We start from the raw sequence: 25,620 nt of genomic DNA on the forward strand, positions 1-25,620 counted from the left end.
ATCTCCCCCAAAAAACAAGTCCTCTAACATCCAACTCCAACTCTAGGCTATTAACTGCTGTGCACGTCTGTGTCTTGGAGAGGAGGCAGAAGCTGGCAGATGGGAGGCTCGCTGCAGTGCACATGGGTGTTCTCAGCAGCCACCCTCCTACTGCCTGCTCCCACCACAAATGAACAGGGAGGCAGGAGCTGAGGCTTTTGGCTTTTATTTCAGGTCTTAAGGCTGCCTGACTGCGATAACTGCATAGAGCTTGGGGCCAGGGGGATCACAACCGATCCTCCCCTGCTCGAACAAAGCAGTCCTGCCTCGAGATTCCAGTCCAAACAGTCCTCGGGAGCAATCGTGCAAACGCAGCCTCTCCCTAACTGGCACTAAACGCTTGTGTTCATCTGTCGAAGGTGTTTGAAAACATTAAGGCACGAAACATTTAAATAGCCGGTTAGTGGAGTCTTTCCCTGCCGTGCTCGTGCGGAGCAAGGCGGGCGGGCAGGTGACTCAGAGGAACACCAGGCGCTTCCCTGCGGGGCCCAGCGCTCCGCAGGCAGGGAGCACAGCCTGAGCGATCGCCCTCGGGCTCCCGGCCAGTGTGTTTACCTCGCCTCCTGAAGATGGGCGCAAGCCTCGGAGGCCGAGGCTGGAGCTGCAGTAGCTGAAAACCCTAGGGGTGGTGGCGGGCAGAAGGGGCACTGCTTATTTCCAGTTACGATCCGACCCAGTGTGACGAGCGACACGAGGCCCCCGGGGCTGCAATTTGAGCAGGCGAGGGGTTTGGGGTTTTGCTCCTCCCAAGAGACAGCGCGGCGGATTTGGGTTATAGCACGGAGCTGGGCTGTTGCTAGTAACACGCTCTGTTTACATTCCACATTCCACAAAGTCCAACGCTCCGGCCTGCCCCAGCAATGCTGCCGCCCGGCTGCACGCTCTGCCAGGCTGGGAGCCTTCCCCGAGCACCTCTCGCTCACGCAAGTGCGTTATTTACCTCCGCCAACAGAGCAGAACCCCAAATTACGGCCGAGAAAGCCGAGGCGCGGGACAGCCCTGCAGCCTGCAAGCACAGCCTCGCGGCGCCTGGGGAGATGCAGGCAGCTACGGGGCTGTCCTCTTTAGTTACATTACCTCACTTGGAAATAATGCTGTCAAAAAGAGGAATTTTCAAGGAAGGGGAGTTGCAGAGACAACGCCATTCTTCTGAAACGCCCCATCAGTCATTTCAGACGTACATCCCCGCGGATGTGCTCCCTTCCCCTTCTCCTCGGAGGCTTGGTAGCTCCCGGGGAAGAAGCAGCAAGAGGAGGGCGTCGGAAATGAATGGGAAATGGTGGGGGACGGGGGGGGGGGGACCCACAGGGCTGGGGCTGCCGGGGGAACAGGGGCTGGAGGAGGGCATCCCTGCGGGCCAGGGCAGGCTGCGGAGCAGGGGAGCTGCGGTTTGCTGAGGGAGGACTGAGGGAGGACTGAGGGAGGACGGGTTTCCTAGGTAAAGGCTCTGCTCCTGGCAGGAGACACAGGGCTGGGAGAGCCCCGGGAGGGTCCTGTGGGAGGCTTTGGGACTATGCTGTGGCTGTGCTGTGTGCCCGGTCCCAGCTCTGCTCGGGCAGACCTCAGGCTGAGGGCAGGTGTGTGGGGTGCCCAACGAATGTGTGTGCCCAACAGATGTGTTCCATTTTCCAGTGAGGTGTTTGGCTACCAACTGCCACCCCGCCTCAGAGGGGACACGTCGGCAGTGCCCAGCATGGCACAAACGGGCTCCATTTGCCCCCAAAACCCCATCCCTTCCCTAGGGAGTTCTGCTGAGGGTTAGCACGGCTCCCCTGACCCTTCTCTCTCCCCCCCGAGCAGCACGGGACACACGACGCCCCCGCCACCCCCCCTTCCCACCCCGGCACCCGCCGCCGCCCTCATGGCGGGGCCGCAGGGCAGGCCGGGCCCCTACTCATGCTGAGTGCACTACAAATCCCAGAATCCCCCCCGGGACTGCCTCTCTATGCCGCGAGGCACTGTGGGACTCGTAGTCCTCGGCCCCCTGACCTCCGCGCTCGCTGAGTGGTTCCGGCTCCGGCCCCGCGCACTACATTTCCCGTCGGGCAGCGCGGCGGGCCCGCGGCCCTTTGGCGGAGACATTTGCCAGCCGAGTGTCTCCAAGATGGCGGCGTGGGGAAGGAGGCGCGGTGGCCCCGGCGGCACCAACAGCGGCGGCGGCGGCCGGGAGAGGTGAGGCCGGGGCCGGGCAGGGGCTCGGGGGGCGGCCGGGGCTCCTCGGGGGGGCTCGGAGGCGGCGGGGAGCGGGCTGCGGCCCTCGGGGCTCCCCGCGACCCCGCGGCAAGGGCGGGGGCCGCGCTGAGGGGAGCGGGGCCGGGCCGGCGGGGGGCCGCGGCCCCGCTGAGGGGAGCCCGGAGCGGGAAGGGGGGGGGCGGTTTGGTGCCCCGGGCACCGGCACCGGGCCTTCAAGGGGAGGCCCCGAGGGCCGGGGAGGGCCAGGGGAGGCCTCGAGGAGCGGGCCCGTTAAGGGACGGCGGCGGCCGCGGCTGTTCCCGCGTGGGCAGCGCGGTGCCGGGGGTCGGGGCGGAGGAGGCAGGGCTGGGCAGGGCCGGCCGGCCCCCGGGAGGCTCCTGGCGAGGCTATTTTTAAAGGCGGGGAGGGCACCGGCGGCTCCTCCAGGGTGACCTCCTGCCGGGGGTGGCCGCCTGGGGTGCGGTGTCGAGCTCCGTGGGGTCGGCGGCTCGGTGGTTTTTTGGTTTTTTTTTTTTGGCTCCCGCAGCACCCAGGGGCTGCAAGGACAGGCTGGGATCGCCCCAGGGAATATCTGTGGGGGAGCTGAGATCTTAGCGTTAAAGACGGGAGAAAGGGGGACGGGAGGAAACCGTGCTGAGCTGTTCTGAAGCCCGTGCGCGTGGTTCTTTACCTGCTTAAAACGTGTGGCTAAATCCCGTGTTTCCTTACGTTGGCATTTTTCCCCGTTTCGCCCTAGGGCTGACTGATGTAACCAGCAGCTGCTGAGAGCAGCTGCGTTTTCATTGAGAGGAGACGTTTTCTTTTGTCCTGCCGCCTTATTTAGAGACTGTGATATCCCTTTGTTTTTTTTTTTGTTTGTTTGTTGGGGGTTTTGCCTCGTTTTGCTCCCTTGCTGTAATTCAAGAGGACTGTATTTGGTGGTGCTGAGTCTACGTAGCCGTGGGGAGTCACAGGTAGCCCTTAACGTTCTAGCGCTGATGTGAAACGCTGAAACGCTGCCTGTGCTGAGGGGATCTAGAAGCAACTGAATTGGAAGAGCTGATGGAATTACTACATCAGCGTAGTTTGTATAAACAGCTCAGAATGCCACAGAGCTCGGTGGCATAGTGGTAAAACTGCACCCGCTGCTGGCACCTGCCCCAGCGCTAAACCACGAGGTGAGGAGTTCTCACGTTGTAGCGCTGCGCTCTCGGGAGAAGTGAAGAAAAAATATGGAAAAGAGCACTCGCCTTCAGTGATAATTATTCTACCTGAATGAAAATTGATGCAGACTTAAAAGTGAGTTGTTACCTGTTCAGTTAATCTGCGAGCTATACGGTAATCTAATTGTAGAATGTAATTGTAGTTTGCGGGGATTTTTAAGCTCTGATTCCTCTTGATCTTATGATCAAAACCACTTGTTCATAAACATGAGCTACTTCGTGAACGTTCAGCATGCATTATTCTCCTTTTACAACGAGAAGCGAAGCGTAAGAAAGCACAGAAGTGCCACAGCAGGGCAACAGATGATCTGCGTGACTGTTACACCACCGAGCGGCGTTTCACAACCCCTATCAGGAGACGGCGGTTCTGTTAGGTGTCACCCCGTGCGGATCCTGCTGTTACCCGGGGTCGGGTGATGTCTGCAAGGCAGCGCTCCTTCCTCGCACCTGTGGACCCGGAGATGCGCGTGACTGGGCCTCTTGATCAGGGGCTAATTGTAAATCGCACCTACCGGGCTCGTTTGGCTGCTGGCAGTGCAAGTTGTGGGAATGGTGTGGCTGACAGACCTGATGTCATCAGCTGGTGATGTAGGGTTGTTTTTTTTATAAAATGAGCACGATTTTCCTACATTGGGCAGGTTTCCTGCCCAAAGACGCGTTCCTTTGAACTGAATGTGCTAATCCAGCTTTCCTCAGAAACGAGCTGCTTCAAGGTATTTTTAGAGTTGTCAGCCAGCTAGGCTAGAAAGACATCAGTGTGTTGGGAGGTGGTGTCGAGATTTGGTAGTGAATAAAATACTGTCTGGTATTAGACTTGACCACCTTTCTCTTTAATAAAAGAAAAAAAAAGGCCCAGTGACTGTCTGTGGAGACTCTCTCCCTTCATAAATGACTTCATTGATGCAAGGAAGTCTGTAGTTGGTCAAAAACTGCTTTCCTCAACAGGACTGAAATGTAAGGACGTTAATTTCAAAGGATACTGGCTGTGAACTCCAGCTGGCTCTCTGGTGGTGGAAAAAAAATAAAGTTCTTTTTTTTAAAAAAAAAAAAAGAGAAGCAACTAAATATTTGTTTTTCTGCATTCTGGATAGACTCTTTAATGGAGACTGTCTAAAGGGAATTGTTAATCTGTAGACCAAAACAACTTCTAATACAGAACAGACACTGAATTGTGCTTGGGGTTTCTGTATGAAATTCAGCACGATGACCGCCAGAACACAAGACAGAATGCCGTTTGTTCCCCGGGGAGATGCTCTAACAAACTGCAGAAAGAAGAGCTCTCGCGCCATCGCTGCTCCTTGCGTTGGCTTCTCCGTGCCCTTAAAGAGGTCTCTCCTCTTGCTACCTGCGCTGCTCGGATTTCTGGTACTCTGTTTGCTTGCAGCAATGATTGACCCGTTTCCATTAGCCTAGCTAATCATTAGTTGACCTAAAATCGGTGTTTCTTTTTTGCTCTGGTGGCCGGAGGGTTTTTCGGTATGGCTCGGTGAGGTTTGCCTTACGATTGCCTTCCCTCGCCAAGGCTGCTTGAAGATCTCACCTGCGTTCCCCTGTTTTCTCTCCTGTTTGTATTTAAGGCACATCTTTTGAGTGGAAGTCTTGCTTTACTGCTGTGCTTTTCCTGTTCTTCCTCAGCTTCAGTGCAGCCGTGGGCAGCCCGTTAAAACGGCCTTCCTGAAGCCGTGGGCCTGGCAGCAGTAGATCCTGCAGAGGTTTGGTAGAGAGGCAGCTGTTCGGGTGTTTCAGCTTGGACATGTTGGCACTTTTTGTATGCCATATTCCAGAGCTGTCCTGAGTAGAAAAAGGCACTGGTCAGATGTGATTTGAATTCTCAGAGGAAACACCCTACCTCACAGGTAGACCACGTCTCATTTTTAATCCTGACATTCGAAGAAGGATTAAGGTGGGTGGAGGGAAGTTGAGCGTGTTAGTGTTTGAATTCGACTTGCGTCAACTGTTTTGACTTACTCAGGCTTGGCTGGGATGCTAATAACGACCCCAGAGGCCGTGCTTTGGCCATCTGTAGGGTGCTTCTTCTGCAGATAACCCACACAGCCAGCGTTAAGGCCCTCCAAGGCATCGCTGCGCTGGGTTTTCTGTGTGCTGCTTGTGACAGGCATTATCATACAACTGCAAGCCTCTCCCCGCTTATTTTTTTTTTAAGTACTAATCAGACTGGTTTGCCTTCATTTATAGCTCATCCCAGTGTATGTTTGGTGCAGTGAGCAACACTGTTGTCAGGAACATCCTTTAAAAAACAACACAAAATACTTTGCGTGGAGATTGAGATTGTTTCTGGTCCTGACCCCGGATGCTCTGCAGAACTGAAGTGCTTGGCGGCCTCGAAACCCTAACCAAAAGTGTTTCGGGCGGATTGAGGAGCACCATTAGGCGGAGAGCAGCAGCGCGCTCCCGAGGCTCGGTTCTTCTGCCCTCCAAACGCCCAGGGGTAGGAGGATGCTGGGATTTCTGCCAGGCCGCTGCCGTGTGCCCTGTTTTTAGCACTGTTCGCTTGGTCCTCTCCTTGCCAGTTGGCACCTGGCAAAACTTCAGGTCTTTGCGCAGCGAGTGGCAGGAGTGCCTCCTCCTCAGCTGGGTATTTGTGTCTTCATCCTTAAAGACTCTCCAGCTGAAACTTGCATTTAGCAGACAGGCTGCTCTCCTCAGGAGGCAGCGAAACGGAGCTGCCCTGAGGGGGGGCGCTGCTGGAGTTGCCGCTGCTCAGCCAGCTGCAGAACCCCTCCGCGGGCGCTTTCTGAGCTTCCCATGTTAGGAAGATAATCCAGTGGAATCTGAAGCTTGCCCTATAGCTGAGACGCTTCGGTCCCTCCTGCTGGTAGCAGCTCTGTTAACAACTGATTCCTTATTGCTAACTCTGGTAACACCACAATTTTATGGCAGTGATTTTTAATAAGTTTCATCTCGCTGCGCTGAATCCTTCAGGGTACCGTCACCTTTCCCTGTGTACGTGTACAGTTGGCACCAGGAATAAGGCACTTAAAATTTCTCAAGGACAGAACGTATGAGGCCGCAATAGAGTAAACTATTTGGATATAAGGTCTAGAACTGTTCTTACAGAGCTCTTGTACAACTTAGCCTTTTTTTTATTATTATTTTTTGAGATGGGGAGGCAGGTCCTGGAAAAGCATTTGGTCGAATAAAATCATCGACTGCTTTTCTGGTCTGTCTGGTAAACAGCATGTTGGGCTTCGGAACGTGTGGCACCATTTTATGACTTCTGGAACTAGATCCTCTCTCAGGCTGGTTATTTACCAATCTTTTAAGTAGAACGGAGTTGCATAAAACGAGCAGCACTTCACAACTGGTGGGTGCCAGTTCGTGATTGATGGCGTAGTTCTGCATTTTTGTCATTGCTTTGGAGGGTGGCATGACAAGCACCAAAAGGCAAATTCTGTAGCCTCCAGTGTCTGAGCAAATCCACTGGCTTTGCTCGGATTTGTTTGTGGGCAGCTGCTGTGCTCGATGGAAAGGCTGCGTCAGGAGAGGCTGCTGCTGCGGTTTGAGGTCCCTGGTCCTGCTCTGCACGCCAGCGAGGTCTCAAAGCTTCTCGGGGCCGTGCTCAGCCCGTGCACCTCGGCTGCATCGGCTTCTCAGCTTTCCTTCCTCCAGAGGTAGCCGGTTCTTGTATGGACAAAAATATGCAGTTAAATCGTACTGCTTCTGTTAGAGCAGCGGAGGCGCTCTGCTTGCGCTGCTGACTCTTCGCGTGTCCTATTGTTTGGGCAACTACTTTTTCATTCTTTGTCCTTTGTTATTGGGGTTGTCCAATCAGCCTGCTGCAACTGCAGCTCCGTGACAGATTTAGCCCCATATTAAGGGCCTCATTTGGAAAAACAGCATGTTTAGGAGGGCAGACTGCTAAAACTTGGAAACTGCTTCTGTTTTGCAGAGACTTGCTGCATGTCCCTAGGTGTTACAGAAAGCTGGAGGCGCTATGTCGCGGGAAATACTCTGTTTTATCTGGAGGGTTGTGTTAGTGATGGCTCAGCCTCCAGCTTACCAACGCCTCTCGGCCATAGCTTTTCCCTGAAGTCCTTACACCTTTCCAAGCGGTCTCACATAGTCACTGGTGTTATTTTTTTATGGGAGTCTCAGGGTATCTTCTGAAATCAAACTGGGATTTTTCATGGGGCTGAAGCTGCACTGGGAATGGTTCTGGTCAGGAAAAAATCCTTGGCAGAAACCTCTACCAGCTGTGTCCTTTAACATACTGGTGCAATCCTGGTTAACTAATCCTGCCTTACAGAAACTCTTAACGCTAGCTGATACTTAGCTGTGTTAGAGATGTAGTGTGCCATTAACCTTCTATATAGGTGCTGTCCTTTAATCTTTAAATACTTGCCACTTCGCTACAGAACAGCAGAGCTTGCCACATCCTGTGCTGAAGGAGTTAATCGTCTACAGAATCCAGCCTTCTCTTGAGAGGGTTGCCTTAAAAATCAGATGAAGACTTGTAGGTAATGCTCCAAACGGTGTTGGACAAGATGATGGCCTTAAAGAAGCCCCTGGCGTACGCAGCATTCAGGTGGATTTTTGTTTCCCCTTCTACCTGTGAACAGGCCAAGGGAGAAGTGCACCGCAGAGAACCAGTAACTAGCTTTAAGTGGAGTTTTCCTTGTAGTTTTTCTAAGTACCAGCCAGAGCCTCATGGAAACCGCTTATTAGCCTGCTTTGGGAGAAGCTGGTGCGTCCTACTTCCTGCTGTTTGACGTGTTTGCCGCTGTTCGCAACAGCAGCTACTTCTGGCAACAGCTTGTCATTTAACAATATTCTTGATTACAGATGGTCACTGCACGATCCCCTCTGCAGCACGAACAGAGCTGCACGTTCAGGGTAACGGCTGGTAACGCGGCAGCTTGCAAATGTGTTTTCTCTCCCTTATTTTCCAGTGCGTGCACACAAGTGCCGTTGTACTAATGGAGCAGAAAGTGCTAGATGCATTCTCCGTTTCAGCAGCCTCTTGCCTCCCAGTATCAGGACGGTCTAAACACCGTTGGGATGAGGTTGTTTTGTCTGCCGTGATTAGGTCAAATATGTGCGCAGTTTGTTCTTCTGCTGCTGAAGGAATCTGCTAGATATTTTTATCCTTGAGAGGCCACGTGCTCCGTTTTGTTCTGCTTAAACACAAGTATGTCAAATAGTTATTTTTTCCCCTTAGAAGGGAGGATTTTGCTTTGTTCCAGTGGATCCGTTCTTACCCTTTCTCAGTGCAGGTAACCAGGCATAATCTTATTTCTTTGCTGTCTGTTACGTTAACCTAGCTGCGGCTAAGGTGATGTGCACGAAGAAGGTGGAAGGAAGGAATTGATGCGATTCTTTAGGTAGCAAAGAGCTGGTACTCAAATAGAGGGGGGATGTATGAGCCTTGTGAGTCGACTGTCAGCAGGGAGCCTGTTCCGGGGTAAAGCAAGCATCTCTTTCTTCTTTGTTAAAACTTACCTTGGTTTTAAAAAAAAAAAAATCTTTGCTTGCTTGCTGCTTCCTGTTTCGTCAGAGGGAATGAATCATTCTGTAACAGTGACTGCTCCGCTGCCCTCTTCACCTTCACTTCCAGCCACGTTTCTCAGCCGTTCTCGTGTCTGCAGGCTGGACTTGCTGTGAAGGACTAAACGAGCCGTGCTGGTGGCAAGGAGGTGGTTGTTGTGGGGAGAAAGCCGTCATCCTCAAATGAAGATGCTGCCTCTCAAAATCTTCCAGTGCAGCTCGCCCTCTTGATAAATGAGTTGCTAGTCTTAATTTCTTGGGAAAGCTCCTCGAGTCTGTGCGGTTTGTTCATTGATCCAGCGTGGTCACTAAGGTGCGGTATTTCCAGCATCTCCAGAAAAACTGCTGAGGTGTCAGGGCGAGGAACTGTCTCAGGATTGCTGTCAAGATCCTGTTTTCTCAAAATGTTCTTCGTTCCTCCGAGTTAGGAAAATGCAAGGAAAAGTAAATTGCCTCAATTTGGGATGACTTCATGTGTAAAAAGCATAATTAGCTGAGTGAAATTGATCTTGATTTGAAAAAGCTGCTTGTTGTTGAGCAGAGGCAGTGACTGGGTGACCTTGAGGGGCTGCCCTGACTTCAGGCGTTTTTCCCTCAAGCTCTTGCAACCGGGTGGGTGAAAAGTCCGTCTTCTAGCTCCGTAGTTTTAATCCTGTGTTTCCTGTTAACAGGGTCACCTTGTCCTCCACGGACTGCTACATCGTGCATGAGATCTACAACGGAGAGAACGCTCAGGACCAGTTTGAGTATGAGCTGGAGCAGGCCCTGGAAGCGCAGTACAAATACATAGTGATAGAGCCCACTCGCATTGGGGACGAGACGGCCCGCTGGATCACTGTGGGGAACTGCCTGCACAAGACCGCCGTGTTAGCGGGCACTACCTGTCTCTTCACCCCTCTGGCACTTCCAGTAGATTATTCTCACTACATCTCCTTGCCTGCTGGTGTGCTGAGCATGGCTTGCTGCACCCTTTATGGGATCTCTTGGCAATTTGATCCCTGTTGCAAGTACCAAGTAGAGTACGATGCCTATAAACTTTCCCGCCTGCCCCTGCATACGCTCACCTCCTCCACTCCGGTGGTGCTGGTGAGGAAGGACGACCTGCACAGAAAGAGACTGCATAACACGATAGCACTCGCTGCCCTGGTGTACTGTGTAAAGAAGATCTATGAACTCTATGCTGTATGACTTCAGCAGGGAAGAGAGAAACCTACAAAGACAAGCGTATTAAGACTCCCACAGTAACATTTTGTTTTTCCTCTTTGAGAAGCAGTGGAGACTGGGAAGGAGGTGGTTTAATAGAGCTGTTATTTTTAAAATAACACATCACTGGTGCACCAAGGTTTTTCAGTTCTTCGTTACACTTAAGAATTTGGATGTGTGGTGAAATGAGAGATGTACGTTAGGCCATGGGAGTCCAATCCAGCAGTGGAGTGCTGATGAAAGAAAGCTATGGAAAGAGGGGGGTGTGAGAGCTTCTTTTTTTTTTTTGAAACATTTAAGTATATTGTTTAATTGTATTACACAGAACCAGCCGGAAGTTATCATTGACCATTAAAGGATGAGAATTTCAAATGATTTTGCGCTCTCGTTACTGTTAACGTAGCTCCCTTTTACAGTGTGCTTCCAGGGGCTGGAAGCTTTGCTGTGAGATCTCCAGTGCTGATAATGATGTATGCGTGCTGATATACAGACCTGGTACGCCTCTTGTCTGTCGCACATGGCAGCAGCATCCACGTTACCTCACAGCTGTCTGCTGGAGGAAGGGCTGTAGTGTTGCTTTTCCTCTGGCTTGACTAGTTGTGCTTCTTGGAAGAGGGGGCGTATCAGCTACCCCAGCATTTCCATCTGTTTTGGTAACTGCACAAATATTGATGCTGGGGGCTAGCAGCGTCCAAATCCTCTGCTGCCCTGCCATCTTCCAACTATTACTTCTTTGCACAAGGGAGATAACACTTGTTTCCAGCTCAAAACACACTGCTCAGTTACTGCACAAGTTCTTCACAATGTGGATACATCTCTTGAAATGTGGTGGAGCACGTACAGCTGAGGACTGCCAAGGTGGGAGCCGAGTCTCTTACCTTTTGCCTCTTTTACTTCCCCTGGCACTTGGACAGCTGTGCTCTTACTGCGCGAGTCCACTTGGAACACAGACTTGTGGAGCCGCCTGCTGCTGCAAGGCATCCAGGTGGTTGCCTCTTTTAGCTGTGTTACTGAAATTCTAGAACTCGATCTTCTGCATGAATTCAACTCTTAGCTCAAAGCTGTCAAAATCTTGTTCTTCGAATGGGAAGTATTTACTGTTTTGCAAGATCTGCCAGTTAATTTTTAAAGACGGGGCTTGCTTTCTGTAATCTCTTCCTACCAGATGGAAAATAGGTGTGGCTCACACTTAGAAGGCCAGCTTGGCACAGCTTCAAGGGTTATGATCTGAATACAACAGCGAAGCCCCGCAATAAAACCTGCCTGCGTACAGGTGTGCTGCTCGCCTGTAAGTGGCAGCTGCGGCCTGACCTCCGCAGCTGAAGCGCTGACCTTGGGAGGTAGTCTCATGAGGTCAGAAACTAACTTCGGTTCTATCTTTATCTCTTCAAATTGCAACGGCAGGCAGCGTGAGCTCCCCCCGCCTCCAGGCTGCAGCAGGCTTTTCTGGCAAAGGCTCCGGCTTGCGTTTTTCTGCTGATGCGGGTTTTCTGTCAGCAGGGCGTGCGTCCCAGCTGGGCACATGCTGGGCCAGTGGCGTTTGCGAGGAGTCCTGCACAATCCTCTTACCACCCATACCATAACCAGCCAGGTTAGAGGAATTTCTGGGGCATCAAGGCTTTTCTAGGTGGCAACAGCCCTGTTCAAAGCCTTGGCCTCTTGCTGGTACAGTGGGTGAGTCGCCTCCCTCCAAGGTTAAAAGGAACCGGGATCCAGAGCATCTCTATTTATAGCAACAATATACAGTTGCCTTGGCAAGGCGGAGGGGAAGAAATGCAACTGCTTCATCTTTCTGTGGTGAGCCCCAGACTGCTGGGCAGCTACTTTTCGAGCCCTGACATTGCTTGTTCCTTAAGTCCTGTCTGTCTGCTGGATGAATTTTAAACTAGTGGCAGATCTGCTGTAGCTAATATGTTCATCATTGCCGCAGGAGGCCCTGAAATATCCTCATCTAGCCACACAAGGCATTCCTGCTCTTTTCTCTGTTTTTTTTGACCATTGCAGAACTGTCAGGGCTATTATTTCTTTTTCTCCACTAAACCTCTGTGGTTCTGGCGCTTTTTTTTGTGTGTTGAGATTTCCCTTGCCATGACCAATCACCCTGACAGAAGTACTAACTCCTGGTAGCCTCCTTAAGAGCATGGCTTGCATCAAAGGCTCCAGGGTTAGAGATGAGCAAGTTTCCTGTGGTCTCTTATTGCAGGAGGAGAAGTGAAGAAGTCAGCTATCGCAACAGGTGGGTCTGCTTTAAAAACACACCTTTCACTCCTTTCACTCTCTGCTGAGGTGGAGAAGAAATGAATGTGGGAAAGGCTCCTTGTAAAAAAGGGGGAATTTCCTTCCAAAGGGGAGCGTGTGCACCCTTGGTAATCTGACTCGGAGCCGTAGTTCTGTGCACGGTAGCTGCAGTAACTCCCCTATGTGTAATTTTTTTTTCCTCAGGTCTGCTGCTTTGTACCCCTCAGCACCCTGGAAGATAACGCAGAAAAGCAAAGTGGCCCCTTCGTCCTTTCTGGGTTGCCACGATTTGAAACGTCAGATGACAGAGCAGTTGGACAAGCCTGGCAGGAACACTGCATTTCACCAAGAAATGAAAGACCTGAACGTGCAACACATGAAAGGAAAAGCACACCTAACAATTAGAGCAGCTCTCCTTGTAGAGAGGGAGAGGAGGTAATGCCTTGGTTTTGTACGGGAAAAAATGATCTCTCTTCCTGCAAAGTTACCTGCTGCGAGGAGTGAAGTAGAACAAAGGATGCAGTTCATGGCAACGTAATTTATTTGTCATCAGATGCACACTCACAGGCAGGACACACAAGGCAGTATGCAGGGAGAATGCTGCGAAGTGCATGGAGGTGGCAGCAGGGGTCTAGGCCCAGGCCCCCACACGTAGGCTGTATTTCAGTTAGTACATAGATCTATTCATAACCTTTCTGAATTAGCTCGGCCCGGACGCTCCTTTTTCCCAACGTGGCTGGGATCAGACAGGGCAGGCTGTCTTCCTCTGGGAGGAGGAAAGAGCTTTATGCTGCATGGAAACAAGGGAAGGGATGGAGAAAGGGATATGGCGCTCCCTCAGGCTGCTCAGCTCCCTGGAGCCAGTGGTACCCGGTCAGGCAGATCTCCTCCCCTCACTGGATGTGACCCTAACGGGCAACTGCGATCGCTTTAAAACAGGCGAGAACTACGGGCCTGTCTCCCGTGTTGTCCACCCTACACACACAGATTCTTCTTTGCTTGCCAGGAAGACGGTGTGCCTGGCGTCTAAAGAATCACCCCTACTCTGTGCTCTAGGCCTGCGGGTGAGCCAGGTGTGCTATCAGGTGCATGGTATTTACACTCAACAACATACCTTGCCATGCTATTTTTTTTATCTGTTTTAATCTGTTTTGATGCTTCCTCTGCATTAACTTGTGCCGGGGTTAATGCTGCGCTGTCAGGTAGCGCAGAGTGAGATGGATCTGCACCTCAGTAAGGCATGATTCAGGCAGATAACATCGTTGCCAAATAAAACGTGCATTCTACATCAGTTACTTTTTTAAAAGTGGCACTGGAATTAATTTGAGCTTAACGTATCAGATGATTTGGCACACTGACAAGCAGAGGCTCTGAAGCTTTCCACTTCAAGCAACGTGTTTGGGATAAGATTGGAAGGAGTGGGAAGGAGACATTGATCACGAGAGCTCCCAGCTGGGGACTGTATTTCACAGGGGCCATGGGGTGGGGAAAGCTAAAATCTGCTTGCACAAAGCCAAACCAGGTGGGTTTTATTTGTAGCAGGCCAGTAAAGCTGAGTGTGCCTGGGGTGAGGTGAGGTAAAGTGCTCCTTCCAGCACGTGGGCCTCTCCTGCTGTGAGGTGTGTGCCTTGAGTTACCTTCCCCTGCAGCCTCAGCTCTCCTGCTTTGTTCCGAGCACCCTGCTTCAGGTGAGGCTTAGGTGCTGTCTTCTGGCACGTGGGCCTGCCCTGACGTGAGGGAAACTGCTTCCCACTCTCCACGCAATGGCAAGTTGCAGCATTTTCAGAAAGGATTTTCCTGCAGGAGCACTTCCACTGATGTCCCTGCCGAACTGCAGGGGGTTAGCCTCTCCCTACAGTTACTGCTCGAGAACGAGCTGAGCTCTAAGAGTCCTTTGCTTTTCTCTCCTTTTTTGCTCTAGTTGCCATTAGGTTGAAGAAGAGCCTGGGGAAGAGATTTCGCAGGTAGACAGCCAGCGAGGGCATCAGGCCGGCTACGAGAACTTCCTTCTTCTTCTGCCCCACTGCATTGAGAACCACCTGAGCGACCTCTGCGGCTGTCTGGCCTTCGGCGGTGTTCTTGTCCATAACTGCCAAAACAAAGCCGAGGAAACACCACCGTCAGCAGGTAAGCCCACGCTTCAGCACCTTTCCTAGGAATGCTCTAACTGTACGTGGTTCCTGGTCTAGTTCTTGGTTTTGCGCTAGTTGCATATGGGACCACAGGCAGGTGGAGTTCATGGCTGGGCTAGAAATCAGCACACGCTCCTTCTGGTACCCAGGCTGCAGCTACACAAGCCTCGTGGTCTATTTCTGAAGGTAAGGCTCAGAGTTGAACGTTTCAGTACATTTTTCTCATTTTGAGCGTCAATTGATGTTAGAGGGAAGCAGATACACCTCTCCTCTGTGCTACTGCTCAGCTGAACCTACAGGGCAGTAACTGGAATTTGTCTCCCCTCAAACCTAGCGTATTTCCTAGGATATGTACATTGTAGGTCTAGGGAGCTTTGTGTTGAAGTCTCAAGCTCCAGGAAAAGTGGATGGACGGAGGGTGCAAAAAGGTCCTTCAAAGTCAATGCTTAGGTTTATGTTCCCTATAAAATATCCTAAAGACTCAGTAACCCCAAGGTAGTTGCTATTCATGAAAGCTAATTTTTGGGGGTTGTTCTTCCTACCCTGCATCCAAAAAGTTGTCTTTTGATACTTCAGGACTAACCTGTCCCCATCAGAGGCTGTACACTGCAAGCATACTTTGGAGTAACTCAGAGAGATGTAGCCACTTCAGATACAGGACACAAAATCACATCTCACCTCCATAGCGAGATCCATCTGCTGTTACAGCATTGAGAGAAAGGTTGGTCTGAATGTATCCGGGGCTTACAACCGTCACATCAATCTCGTACTGCTCTACCTCTGCTCGTAGACAATCAAAGAAGGCCTGGGTAGCATGTTTAGAGGCAGCATCTGGAAAACAGGAAAAGGGCTAAGCCCTAAGGAGAAGGAGCAGAGCTGAGGAGCAGTTCATTCCCCTGGATTGGCCTTTCACTGAAACGCAGCCGCTTCACAGCAAGAACCCAGTAGCTGTTCGCCAGCTTCTAGTTGTTTTTAGTGAATGGCAGCAACAGGTAGTGGGAGTGAGAGGCAATTTAGGAAGGCAAAATGTAAATACTCAAGTTGGAAACTGGCTGGGATCCTGAGCTTAATATCTCAGCCATGCAAAAGTATTATGGAGTGAACCCAAGCTGCCTCCCACTCGTGATAAAGGAGCCGTGAAGACTGTCTTGGCAAGCGTTTGATAAGACTGACTGGGGCTGGGGGAACGAGATGGCCAGTAAAGGAAGGCAGGGCTGACATTTGCTGCTGAGCACCCTGCTGGCCTACATGCGCTAAGCACTATGGACTCGCTGAGCAGGTTCATGGCCTGGCTGCACAAAAGTCAAAACCTGATCACACAAGCACACAGGAGTGGAGTAGCGTGGCCTAGGGCAGGAGCTCCCCTTGTTCAAAGTCTGGGCAACTCCTTTTGCTTGCTCGCTTTCCCTGTGTGCTTGGTTGCTACTACTGTGACTGCTCACCATGTCTGCAGGGTTGACACCAGAACTCAGCACAGGCCGCATGCCCTGTCTGAGGACCTACTGGCAAAAGCTGAGCCCATGCTGCCCGGTCCATGGGGCTGTGGTCACGGTATAAGCACTCTGGCAGCTCTTCAGAACACACTTCTTGGTGCAATCATACCCACACCATCTGCAAGCCCTCACGGCCCAGGTGTTCCAGGCTCTCCTGCACTCAGCACCATGCCCTACCACTTTTATGCCATCCCCACTGTAATTTTCCATTTTCCTGTTTATTTTCAATGATTTACAGATGCTTTTATGCTAAATACTCTTCTATCTTTCGTAAGACTTCTTCCAGTAATCTCACCAATATTATTTCTTGTTATATCTGATTTAGCATAAAGAGTTTGCTGGATCAAGGTAACTGTTTAAGCTTTAATTTTGGTATTGGTTGTACCATGGCACTTCACAACCTATTAAACCAAAAAGTTCCTGCTTGCTTACAGAATATTAATCAGACAAACAGCAAGCATAAAAAGCAATAAAATTAGGGAATAAATCAGTCCTAAGGGCTAGAAAGTTTACTGGGGCTCTCAAGTATTAAGATAGGAATATCCCACAGAAGACCAGAGTTCTAAGCAAGGATCGCCTCCCTTATTCTCCTTCTCCATCCCAAAACAACTTCAGGACAGGGCTAAGATTTTGTATTTGAGCGTGTCTTCTTCAACAGCTGTCAGAGGTTTCTTAGTGTGATAACCATACTAAGAATAATTTACAGCCCTGCCTTTCCTGCATGCAGCCAGCTCTATGGAGAGCTAAATGTGGGGTTATTCCTTCAGTCTGGTCCCCCAAATATCTTCCCTATCTTCTGTGGAGGTACTTACATGCTGATCGGAAGGGAATGCTTATTTTGCCTTGAACGCTGCTGATGGCCACAATGTGGCCTTGTCTCCTCTTGATCATGGAGGGGAGAAGTGCTAGCAAGAGAGAGAAGAATAACAATGACAATCCTACCGTTACTGCTGTTGAGAATCAGTGCGTTTGTGCAACTAATGAGGCTTCGCAAAGGCCTTGCAGTCGCTGTGGTCTCCCACAGGCATAGTCAGCAGGACTTGCTCTTTTCTGCCACCAGTGCATCTTCCCAGTTCCTGCAGCTCGCACCCTCCAGGATGAACTTTATGTATAAGCAGAGAACTTTATGTATAACCGGAGAACCTGCCTAGGGAAGCTCAGAGCTTCTCCTAGAGCCCAGACTCGGTTCCCCTAGGTTTTATCAGAGCAGACAGGCTAGCCACGTCTCTCTTCAGAAGTTCCTGGCAAACTAGAGCCAGGAGGTGTTTTAAACAAGGTATCATCTCTCATCAGGTACCTCCCGTGCGCTTATGCCCAATAATCAACTTTAAGCCTGCCCATAACACAAAACTCTCCTCCCCTCATGTTGTACTGTGCCAAATACAATTACAGACAGGCCGTAAGCTGTGCTTAAGTCGTGTTGGCCTGCAGTAGGTATCAGCCGCTGTCCCCCTGTACCGTGAATCACAAGTACCTTTGGTGAGGGCTATAGGACCGAAGTAATTTGTTTCCATCACTTTCTTGTCCACGTCCAGACCCGTGTCTACGATCGTGCCGCGGTAACTGATGCCTGCGTTGTTGATCAGGATGTCCACGTGGCCCGAGTGCTTCAGGATCAATTCTGCAGCGTTTAGGATGGTTTTGGTGTCCGAGAGGTCAAATACCACAGTGTGGGGTTCGTGTAGCTGAGTAAACAGAAGTTAGCAAACAGATGTTCAGGGGGTGCTGAATGTGCTTATGGTCACGTTCCCCGCCTTTGAGGAGAGATGGGATTTCCCAGCTCTGGAAACGCAGAGGCAGGGCCACCCAAACCTTCTGCAGTCACAGTGCAGCAGGTACTTGATAGGAATACATGACAGAAGCAGCTGGTACTCGGCTGTTTTTCTGCTCCTGTAGCCTGTTCCTTATACCAAGTGAGGTCTTCCTCGAGTGCTAAAGTTTGCTATTGTGTTATTAAAGAAACTGCATCTGATATAGTCAAAAGCAAACTCCCCTTTCTTTCTTGAGAAGCCACAATAACTTTCCTATCCGCTGCCAGCAGAACTAGACATGAAAAAAAAAAAAAGGCCAAGACAAAGAAAGTCACTTCTCCAGATTTGGTACGTGGTGCAGGGGGGTCTGGGGACTCCGCACTTGGTTGTGTGCTCACTTCCACTACAAGGCAAGAGGAGTCTTTCAGCTGGCTTATTTTTGTCAGGTTTTTACAAGATATGACATGTCAGCGCCGTGTACTCCTAGAGCAATATCTATCCCTAACCACAGAGTTGCATTTTTCCTATTGCTCAACAGAACAACCCGCAAGCGACTCTAACTTCTGTAGCAGCCTGAACAGAAATCCCAGCCGCGTGGGACGAGCGGCCTTTCTTTCTCCCACACTTACGTTCTTTCGGTGATTGGTCATGGCAGAAAGCTCCTGTGCCAGGTCTTTGAGTTTCTCGCTGTCTCTGCCGCAGAGCACCAGCCTAGCGCCAGCTGCATGGAAGGCTTTTGCACATTCTTTGGAGGAAGGAAGGAAAAGGAAAGATCTGAATGCCAGAGACAAACAGCAGACGCACGTGATGTTTAGTGGTGATGTTTAGGCTACAACTTCTTTTACATCGCAAGGGTCTGGGGTGGCTTTGTTATTCCTGAGCAGGAAAACCGTGGAAAGGAACAGCCAGCAATATACAGCGCTTCATCTGCCCAGCGTATCACAGCTGGAAGGTCTCTCCTGAGATACTCCTATCATCTCTTCTTGAGGAGAAACACAAAGCTTCTTTAAATTAAAGCAGAATTAGAAAACATCCCACTCACACAAAAATATATATTTGGAGGAAAAAAATGGCTTATATTAGGAAGAAAAGTTATATTAATACTGCCAAGAGTTTTTAATTTAAATAGGTGGATTTGTACCACAAGAGAAAAGGTTCTTAACGTGGGGTTGGAGGGGTAGGGAGAAGGAGGGGAAAGGATGGCAGGGCACCAGAAATACAACAGCCAAAGTAAGTGCTGAACTCTGGTTCTGGGAAGTTTTATAGAAACAATTTGACTTCCTGGCTTTTTTAAGATATAAAGAAAAGACCCCTTACAGCACAGGAAAGCGCAGCTTGTTTCTTGCCTTGATGAGCTCCAGTTTATACTGACTGGAGGGCGGTCAAAGTTTTCCTCTACAAATGTTGAGACTATTTTCGCACCAAAATGTGCGCTACTCACCCTGCCTTTGGCACCCTTCTTTGAGAACCTACCTTTTCCCAGGCCAGAGGTGGCCCCTGTGACCACCACCACCGCTCCCTGGAGGTAAGTTCGCATCCGCATCCACTGCAGCAGCCGAAAAAGGGCAAAGAGCCCCAAGCTGCCAAAGAGCAGTGGGATGATGACTGTGGATGTGAGATCCATGAGTCTTCCTTTCTCAGCAGTCTTCCTAGAGCCACAAGATGAAAGGAAACAGACCACTTTACTGATAAGAAAATTAGCAGACGCTTGAAAACTAGGGAAATGCTTTTTCCTACCCTTGCCTTAGACCACCAGTAAAACAAATCCCATACAGAAGTATCTTCAACAAATTTCCTCAACCCTTTATCTGGGCTTCCAAAAGTTCACATCCGTACCCAATTTTAAGCATGTAAATGCTAACCTGACCATCCCAGCAGGACGCTTGGTATCGGACCTTGTAAGCATCACGTAACAAACTTGGGCTGAGAGATGCTGTTCCCACATGCTTTTCCGTTTTGCTCTGAATTCCGTCCCTTGTACAACCTTGTACAAACTGCATTTAGAATGAAAGTTCTTCAGGGCCAGGATATGTCTCTGCATGCTTCTGATCGTAATAAAACCTCTTGGATTTCTCTAGAACAGCCAGTACTACGGTGTCTACATGCTAGAGACCCCTTACTGTACATTATCCCAGATGAACATAACCCTCTCTACATTCAGGAGACGCAGAACAAGCTTACTCTCTGAGCATATTATTTGCTTAATGCACTGAAATCTGTGCCTCCATCTCCCGTGTCTTTCATAACCTGCTGGTAGAGAGCAGTTATCTGATTGAAACGAGCCACATGTCCAACCTAGCAGGCTAAAGCCTACATTCGTGCTCTTTAATGCCAACGTTAATTGTGCGGTTTGTTAGCAGTGTGAGCCTGTGTTCTGATGCACTGAAACTAAACCTGCGTGAATGAAACCCAAGCTGAAGGTATCTTCAGGACCGAGCTCATCCTGGAATTGGGTTCTGATGTCAATGCCTAGCCCCAATCTCCTTGCTGAGCCATTGCCTTCAGGCGAGGAGTTTATGTTACAGCTTACGAGGTGGCCAAAGAGTAAGTGATACCTTTGCCGGGAAAAAGGTCACTGAGTTTCCTACTGTATGTACCCCCAAGCTTTTAGGCTTGTTTTCAGAGGAAAGGCAAGACAGCTACAAGGCCTTCCTCGAGTCTGTACGTCTTTTGGGTTGCACGTAGAGCCAAAGCCAAGTATTAGCGTATTTCCCCTGTTGTGCAGATAGTTTGAGCGCTGCAAGGCAGGTCTTCTCCAGGAAGATCCTGGCAGGGATCGGGCAGACAGCTTGTGCAGTACTTCAAACACAAAAGGACAGCACGAGAAGTAGAAAAGGACGTGTGTGTAATAACACTAAGCCATAACCAGGGTCGTTAAGTAGTACTGAGCTTGGATGGGGCTGAAGGGATGGCAGAGGCTCTACTAGTTGTGGAACGCAGCTGATGTGGAAAACGCCATGCTCGCCTGGATTTCCATCAGGGGCTTGCACAGGATTCCTCAGGTAGCTGGTCAGCGAGCAGGCCAGCTTGCTGAGCCAGTAACGAACTGTGTAAAGTATTTGTGGAGGTACAGCTAGAACAAAATCCCACAAAGATAGCTCACCTAGCTCTAAATAAACATGCAAAGATCTAAAAGCAAAACTATCGAGCTAGCGCACAGCTTTTCTCAAGCTACTATGGAGCTTTCCGAGCTAACCCGTGAATCTTTACGGAGTGCTTCGTTGTGCGACACGCTGCGCATGATGCAGAGAGGCAGCCAGGGCACAGGCTCCCCTGGGGCACCCGCAGTGAGAAATCAGAGAGCCGGGAGGAGGATCAAACTCATTCCGTCGCGAGGCAGCGCACGAGCACGGCACCCAGCTGTTCAGGGCAGTGTCTTACTCCTCCACCTCTCAGCGCTGAGCGCGCATGCGCTGTGTGGTTTGTACCGATTTACAAAGCAGCCTGGCGGAGTTGTTTAACGTGAGAAGAGCGTGGAACTACCCCCCAAAAAAATAATTCCTGGGGAAGAGCTGTTTAGACGCAAGGCTGTTGGCTTCTTTAGGCTTGATAAGCTGGAGGTGCTTCTACTGTCTCGTGCAGCTGGTCACTTAAAGCAGCTGCCTCTTTGTTGTCCTTCTTTGCTCCTCAGGCTCTCGTGAGGTTCAGAAGACAGGAGGTAGGCAGGGACAACAGGTGCTGACATCGACCAGCGCGGCTTTCAGGGCATTTTGGAATCAAAAATATCCAGCTCCCATTTAGGACCTTCGATTATTTCCAAAGCGGGAGCAGGCAGGTGGAGTGGCACTTCCCTCGTGAGCCCACGGTGAAGCTGACGCATTTCAGGAATCTGGCCCTGACCAACTTCGCTTCTGGTTTTGGTAAAATGCAGATGGCGCAAAGTGGAGGAACAGAGCTGCTACGAGGGAGCTCTTCTGACCCCTTTTCCTAACTAAACCACGCCAGGCGATGGGAGGCATTCCCGCGTTTGTCTGCGGCGTGGGTTTTTCCCGTTCTTTGGCAAAATTAAAGGTTGAATTTGCAAGGACTGAACCCTGCCACGGGGGCTGGTGGAGGAGCCCCCAAGCCCACCAGCGCAGCTGGCTGTGCAGCACCCGTGGCTCACCAGCGGGTACCAGTTCCGCCTGCTTAACTTACTCCTTAATCGCCGCGTTTGTTATTCATCTACCTTACAAACAAAGGTCTGCCTTTAATCCTTTCTGTTTGCAAAGCTTTCCAAGCCTTCTGTCGTGTTGCTTTCTCTTCTTTCTGTCCAGGAATGTGGCAAAGTAGCTGATCTCTGCCTGCCTGAAGGCTGCAGCGAGCCCTGAACCCAGTCAGCAGCCGCAGCCTGCTTCTGCAGCTTCCAGGCTGGAGTTTGAATCAACAGGTACTTAACTCCTCCTGATATAAAGGGGGAGGGAGGCAGGGGATGGGAATGGGAAAGACTGCACAGAAGAGGGGAGCAAGGCTGAGAAGGAACAGTCAATCAAAGGTGGAGATCCTTCTTAATTAGGTCGTCCAGTTGCAGGTATTTCCCAAGGAAGGGACTCAAATGGTGCCTTAAGAAGAGCCCCAGAGCAAGGAAAATCCCCGCTCGGCCAAGCTTGAGAAAGACTGCCTGGCCAAACCGAGCTGTTTTGGAAAGACGAAGGAATTCTTGCAGCTCTTCAGCCCTAAGGCAATAATTTTTTCTTGATTTTCCTGTACCAGCTTACGTCACAAAACCACGAGTCCTCACTGTAGTTTGTCATATTGAACATGCATAAAGAATCACAAAATGAGTATCAGTAGAACAAAAAGCCGTGGCAATCCGCTCAAGGCGTGCTGCAGTGTGTTCAACAGCATCCACGGTATGGAGCCCACTGCTAGGCCGCTGACAGTACAGGGCAGCTCTTACATCCTGTTCGGTTTTCAGGAGTATTTGGTGGAAAAGGACAAAGAAAAAAAAATGCTGCAGCCTGAAGGAGTAATTATATTGTTTAGTATTGGGATTATTTGATGCGAAAAAAATGCTGCGATCTGAAGGTGAATGAGATCACAAATTAAAAAAAAAAAAAAAAGACTTGGTTCCCATCAACAGAAATGTTAATTTGCAAAGCAAATGCTGGGAGAAGAGAAACAGCATGAAACCCAAATTAAGCAGATAACACTCTGAAGTAGCTCAAAGCACCTCAGGGCAGGTAAGGCCGTGTCGCAGTAAAAACAAGAGGGCTGGCAGGGAGCGCAGCGGTTTCACCGCCTTGTTTGAGGTGAATGGGATCAGCTTAGGCATCTTGCTCCGAGGTCCGAGATCCCCCTCTCACCTGTGTTCAAAAATGTGGCTGCTCACATTGAAAAAAGCAGGGACTTCTTAATTTTTCTTGGCAGGTAACATTTAGGACATCAAATTATCTGCAGGAGAGAAGCCACTGCTCGTTACAGGTTGAAATAAATGCCTGAACTCTCAGTTCTCCATCCAAAAGGCAGGGTTGGAACAAGCTTATCAGAGAGCAGAAATAAAAGCATTGGTAATGAAAGCAAGTACAAGTGACTGGAAACCTTCTGAAAGGCTTAGCATAAAATAAATCACATGTATCCATTAAGAGCTTTCCCCCTGCAACAAAAACTGGGTGCTACCCCACAAAAGCCAGGATAATGATTTCAGAAGGAATACGGAGCTCAGTTAATAAGGTCAAGAGTGCACTGAAGGCAGCAAAGATGAGACCGAGTCCTAAAAGCAATCAAAACCGCGCTAAGTTTCCCGAAACGAGACCTATTCTCCTTTAGCTTCGGCCACCTAGAATCACATTGTCCTTTAAGTGACAAATGGCAGCAACTGGGCGGCTATTTTCAGAAACGAAAAGATGTCATTTAAAGGGGGGGCAGGGGGCATGAAGGAAAAACTCTTTTTTTTTTTCCCTAAGGAAGCGCTTGTTGAGCAGCAAGCGGCTCCAGGCTTTGTCAGCTCCCACCTGAATCTGAAGAAAGCACAAATCCTACCTTTGAAAGGGGCTCGCTTGCCTGCGACCGCGAGGCGGTGCCTCCCTCTGGGCTTTTCGCGGGACCAAGCTGCCTTAAGTTACCAGGTGGCAGCGGTCCAGGCGAACGTGCCCTGTCCAATGCTAGCACAGCCTCTGAAAGCAAACCTCGGGCAGACGGCCTGCGACCTCTGAAGTGTGGGGTAATTCAACCCCCGGGTTAAAAAGATGGAGACAGATGCAAAACAGTAGAAGTTTTGGTGAGGATCTGGTTATATCTAGGACTAAGAAATAATTTCCAGAGCATCCCCAAGTCCAACAGTATTCTTTACGCACTCTAGATAAAAGGAAAAAAAGGCGAAGTTTGTGAACTGGTTGCAACCCTATTATTTTAATTGGTTTTGGGATGTACTCTGGTTTTATAGCGCGCACTCAAGTGGCTGTCTTGTTAATTAAAAGGCAAAAAAAATGACTTTTTATTTCTTTCCTCAGGATTCTTGAGAACTTTGAGCAGAACTGGACTGAGAGATGAGTTTCTCGTCACACTCTGCAGCAGCACCTAGTATCTGCTAGGGAAATGGGCATTCCCTCAGGCAAACCACAGTCACTAAATCCTTTTTAAGCCGTGTTTGACAGGGAAGAAGACTGAGTATTGCTTGCATTTAACAACAGCTAAAAGTTTTTGGTGACCCAAGTAGTTAGGAAAGAAATTGACATGAAATGTATAGACATTGAGGTCAGGGGAAAAGAAGGAAGACAGCACTGTCTATTCAATCAGTGATTTAATACAAGCAAACGGGAAATTTGACAACTTCTCTGACTCACCAAATCCCCACAGAATGGTAAGTGAAGGTTCAAAAAGCTCACTCAGAATCTCATAAGGAAAAAGCGACTACGCTTATTCAGACAGCTGAATTAACAAAATGCTTGTGTGCGCTTACACTGTCTGCTTTCACTCCAAACTTCATGAATAGAAAATGATGTCAAAAATACCCCGAGGTCAGTAGAAATCAGCAAAAGTCCTAAGAAGGAACTCAATGCCTGGACAGGAATCCTCAGTAAAAGAGAAAAGGAAGGAGGGGTTTGGGAGAAGCAATCTAAGAACCAGCCGGACTTCTTAAAAGAAATGATGGAAAGCGTGACGGTGAGGACTGCCACAGCTGTGCTAGGCACCAGGAGCAGGCGGACACCAGGTCTGTAAGTTTTATTCTATTTTATTGAGGTTTGCTGCGGTGAGGAGGTGGCTCAGTTGTAATATTTAACATTATTTTTTTAGGGTGCGATTTGAACATACCGCCATCTCCCTGGTGTCACTTGGACCAGTGCCTGAGGAGGCGATCTGCTGCGTTTCGTGGAGTCGCTTAATGCCATTTCCTTACGATTTTACCCAAACAATATCTCAATATACCCCTCGGGATTATCAATACAAACCCCTAGGGATTATCAGTACAACCCCTCGGGATTATCAATACAACCCCCAGGATTACCAATGTAACCCCTCGGGATTATCAATACAAACCCCCAGGATTACCAATACAACCCCGGGATTATCGATACAACCCCCGGGATTACCAATGTAACCCTCAGTATTATCAGTACAACCCCCAGGATTACCACTACCCCCCTCAGGGTTATCAACACACCCCCATGATCCCCCCCCAGGCGCCCTTTAACGCCCCCGTCCCCTCACGGCCCCTCCGGCCCGGGCCCTACCTGCCCGCCGCCGTCACCATGGCCACCGCCGGAAGCGCGGCGGGCGGAGGCGGGCCTTCCGGCAGCGCGCCCAATGGCAGGCCGCTCCTCCCGGAGGCGAGCCGGAAGGCCTGGAAGCCGGCCCGCGGCATTGCCGTCGTGGGTCCGTCCGCGGGTTGGGTCCGTCCGGGCAACCGCGCTGCGGGCGGGAGGTTCCGGCCCCGCTTTGGTCT

At 50.2% G+C, this 25,620-nt stretch overlaps 2 protein-coding genes across 4 annotated transcripts; one reads left to right on the forward strand and one right to left on the reverse strand.

Moving 5' to 3' along the window:
- The first annotated feature begins 2,111 nt into the window (after positions 1-2,111).
- Positions 2,112-10,514, forward strand: TMEM11 (transmembrane protein 11). The gene is made up of 2 exons (XM_080557456.1): positions 2,112-2,211; positions 9,611-10,514. The coding sequence occupies exons 1-2, from the start codon at positions 2,144-2,146 to the stop codon at positions 10,125-10,127; spliced, it is 585 nt and encodes a 194-aa protein (XP_080413582.1). The 5' UTR covers positions 2,112-2,143; the 3' UTR covers positions 10,128-10,514.
- Positions 10,515-12,898: 2,384 nt separating this feature from the next.
- Positions 12,899-25,610, reverse strand: DHRS7B (dehydrogenase/reductase 7B). 3 transcript variants are annotated; one of them, XM_080557452.1, is made up of 8 exons: positions 25,409-25,446; positions 23,042-23,129; positions 19,230-19,405; positions 18,386-18,501; positions 17,480-17,690; positions 16,818-16,910; positions 15,191-15,343; positions 12,899-14,469 (listed from the first exon to the last, which is right to left on the reverse strand). In XM_080557452.1, the coding sequence occupies exons 3-8, from the start codon at positions 19,378-19,380 to the stop codon at positions 14,264-14,266; spliced, it is 930 nt and encodes a 309-aa protein (XP_080413578.1). In that variant the 5' UTR covers positions 19,381-19,405; positions 23,042-23,129; positions 25,409-25,446; the 3' UTR covers positions 12,899-14,263. The 3 variants fall into 3 exon arrangements, with proteins under 3 accessions (XP_080413578.1, XP_080413577.1, XP_080413576.1); XM_080557451.1 differs by lacking the exon at positions 23,042-23,129 and having other exon boundaries at positions 25,409-25,610; XM_080557450.1 differs by lacking the exons at positions 23,042-23,129; positions 25,409-25,446 and adding an exon at positions 19,619-23,016.
- Between the last annotated feature and the right edge of the window lie 10 nt (positions 25,611-25,620).

Source organism: Anser brachyrhynchus (assembly GCF_964034855.1).
Source record: "Anser brachyrhynchus genome assembly, chromosome: 15".
Lineage (NCBI taxonomy): Eukaryota > Metazoa > Chordata > Aves > Anseriformes > Anatidae > Anser > Anser brachyrhynchus.

Excerpts from the sequence above, each read along its gene's own strand:
- TMEM11 (XM_080557456.1), top strand. The coding sequence starts at position 2,144 with ATGGCGGCGTGGGGAAGGAGGCGCGGTGGCCCCGGCGGCACCAACAGC. Across the intron at positions 2,212-9,610 it reads GGCGGCGGCGGCCGGGAGAG|GGTCACCTTGTCCTCCACGG; the intron begins GTGAGGCCGGGG and ends TCCTGTTAACAG.
- DHRS7B (XM_080557450.1), bottom strand. The coding sequence starts at position 19,797 with ATGCAGAGACATATCCTGGCCCTGAAGAACTTTCATTCTAAATGCAGT. Across the intron at positions 19,406-19,618 it reads CGTCCTGCTGGGATGGTCAG|GAAGACTGCTGAGAAAGGAA; the intron begins GTTAGCATTTAC and ends TTGTGGCTCTAG. Across the intron at positions 14,470-15,190 it reads AGATGGATCTCGCTATGGAG|TTATGGACAAGAACACCGCC; the intron begins GTGAGATGTGAT and ends TTGTTTTGGCAG.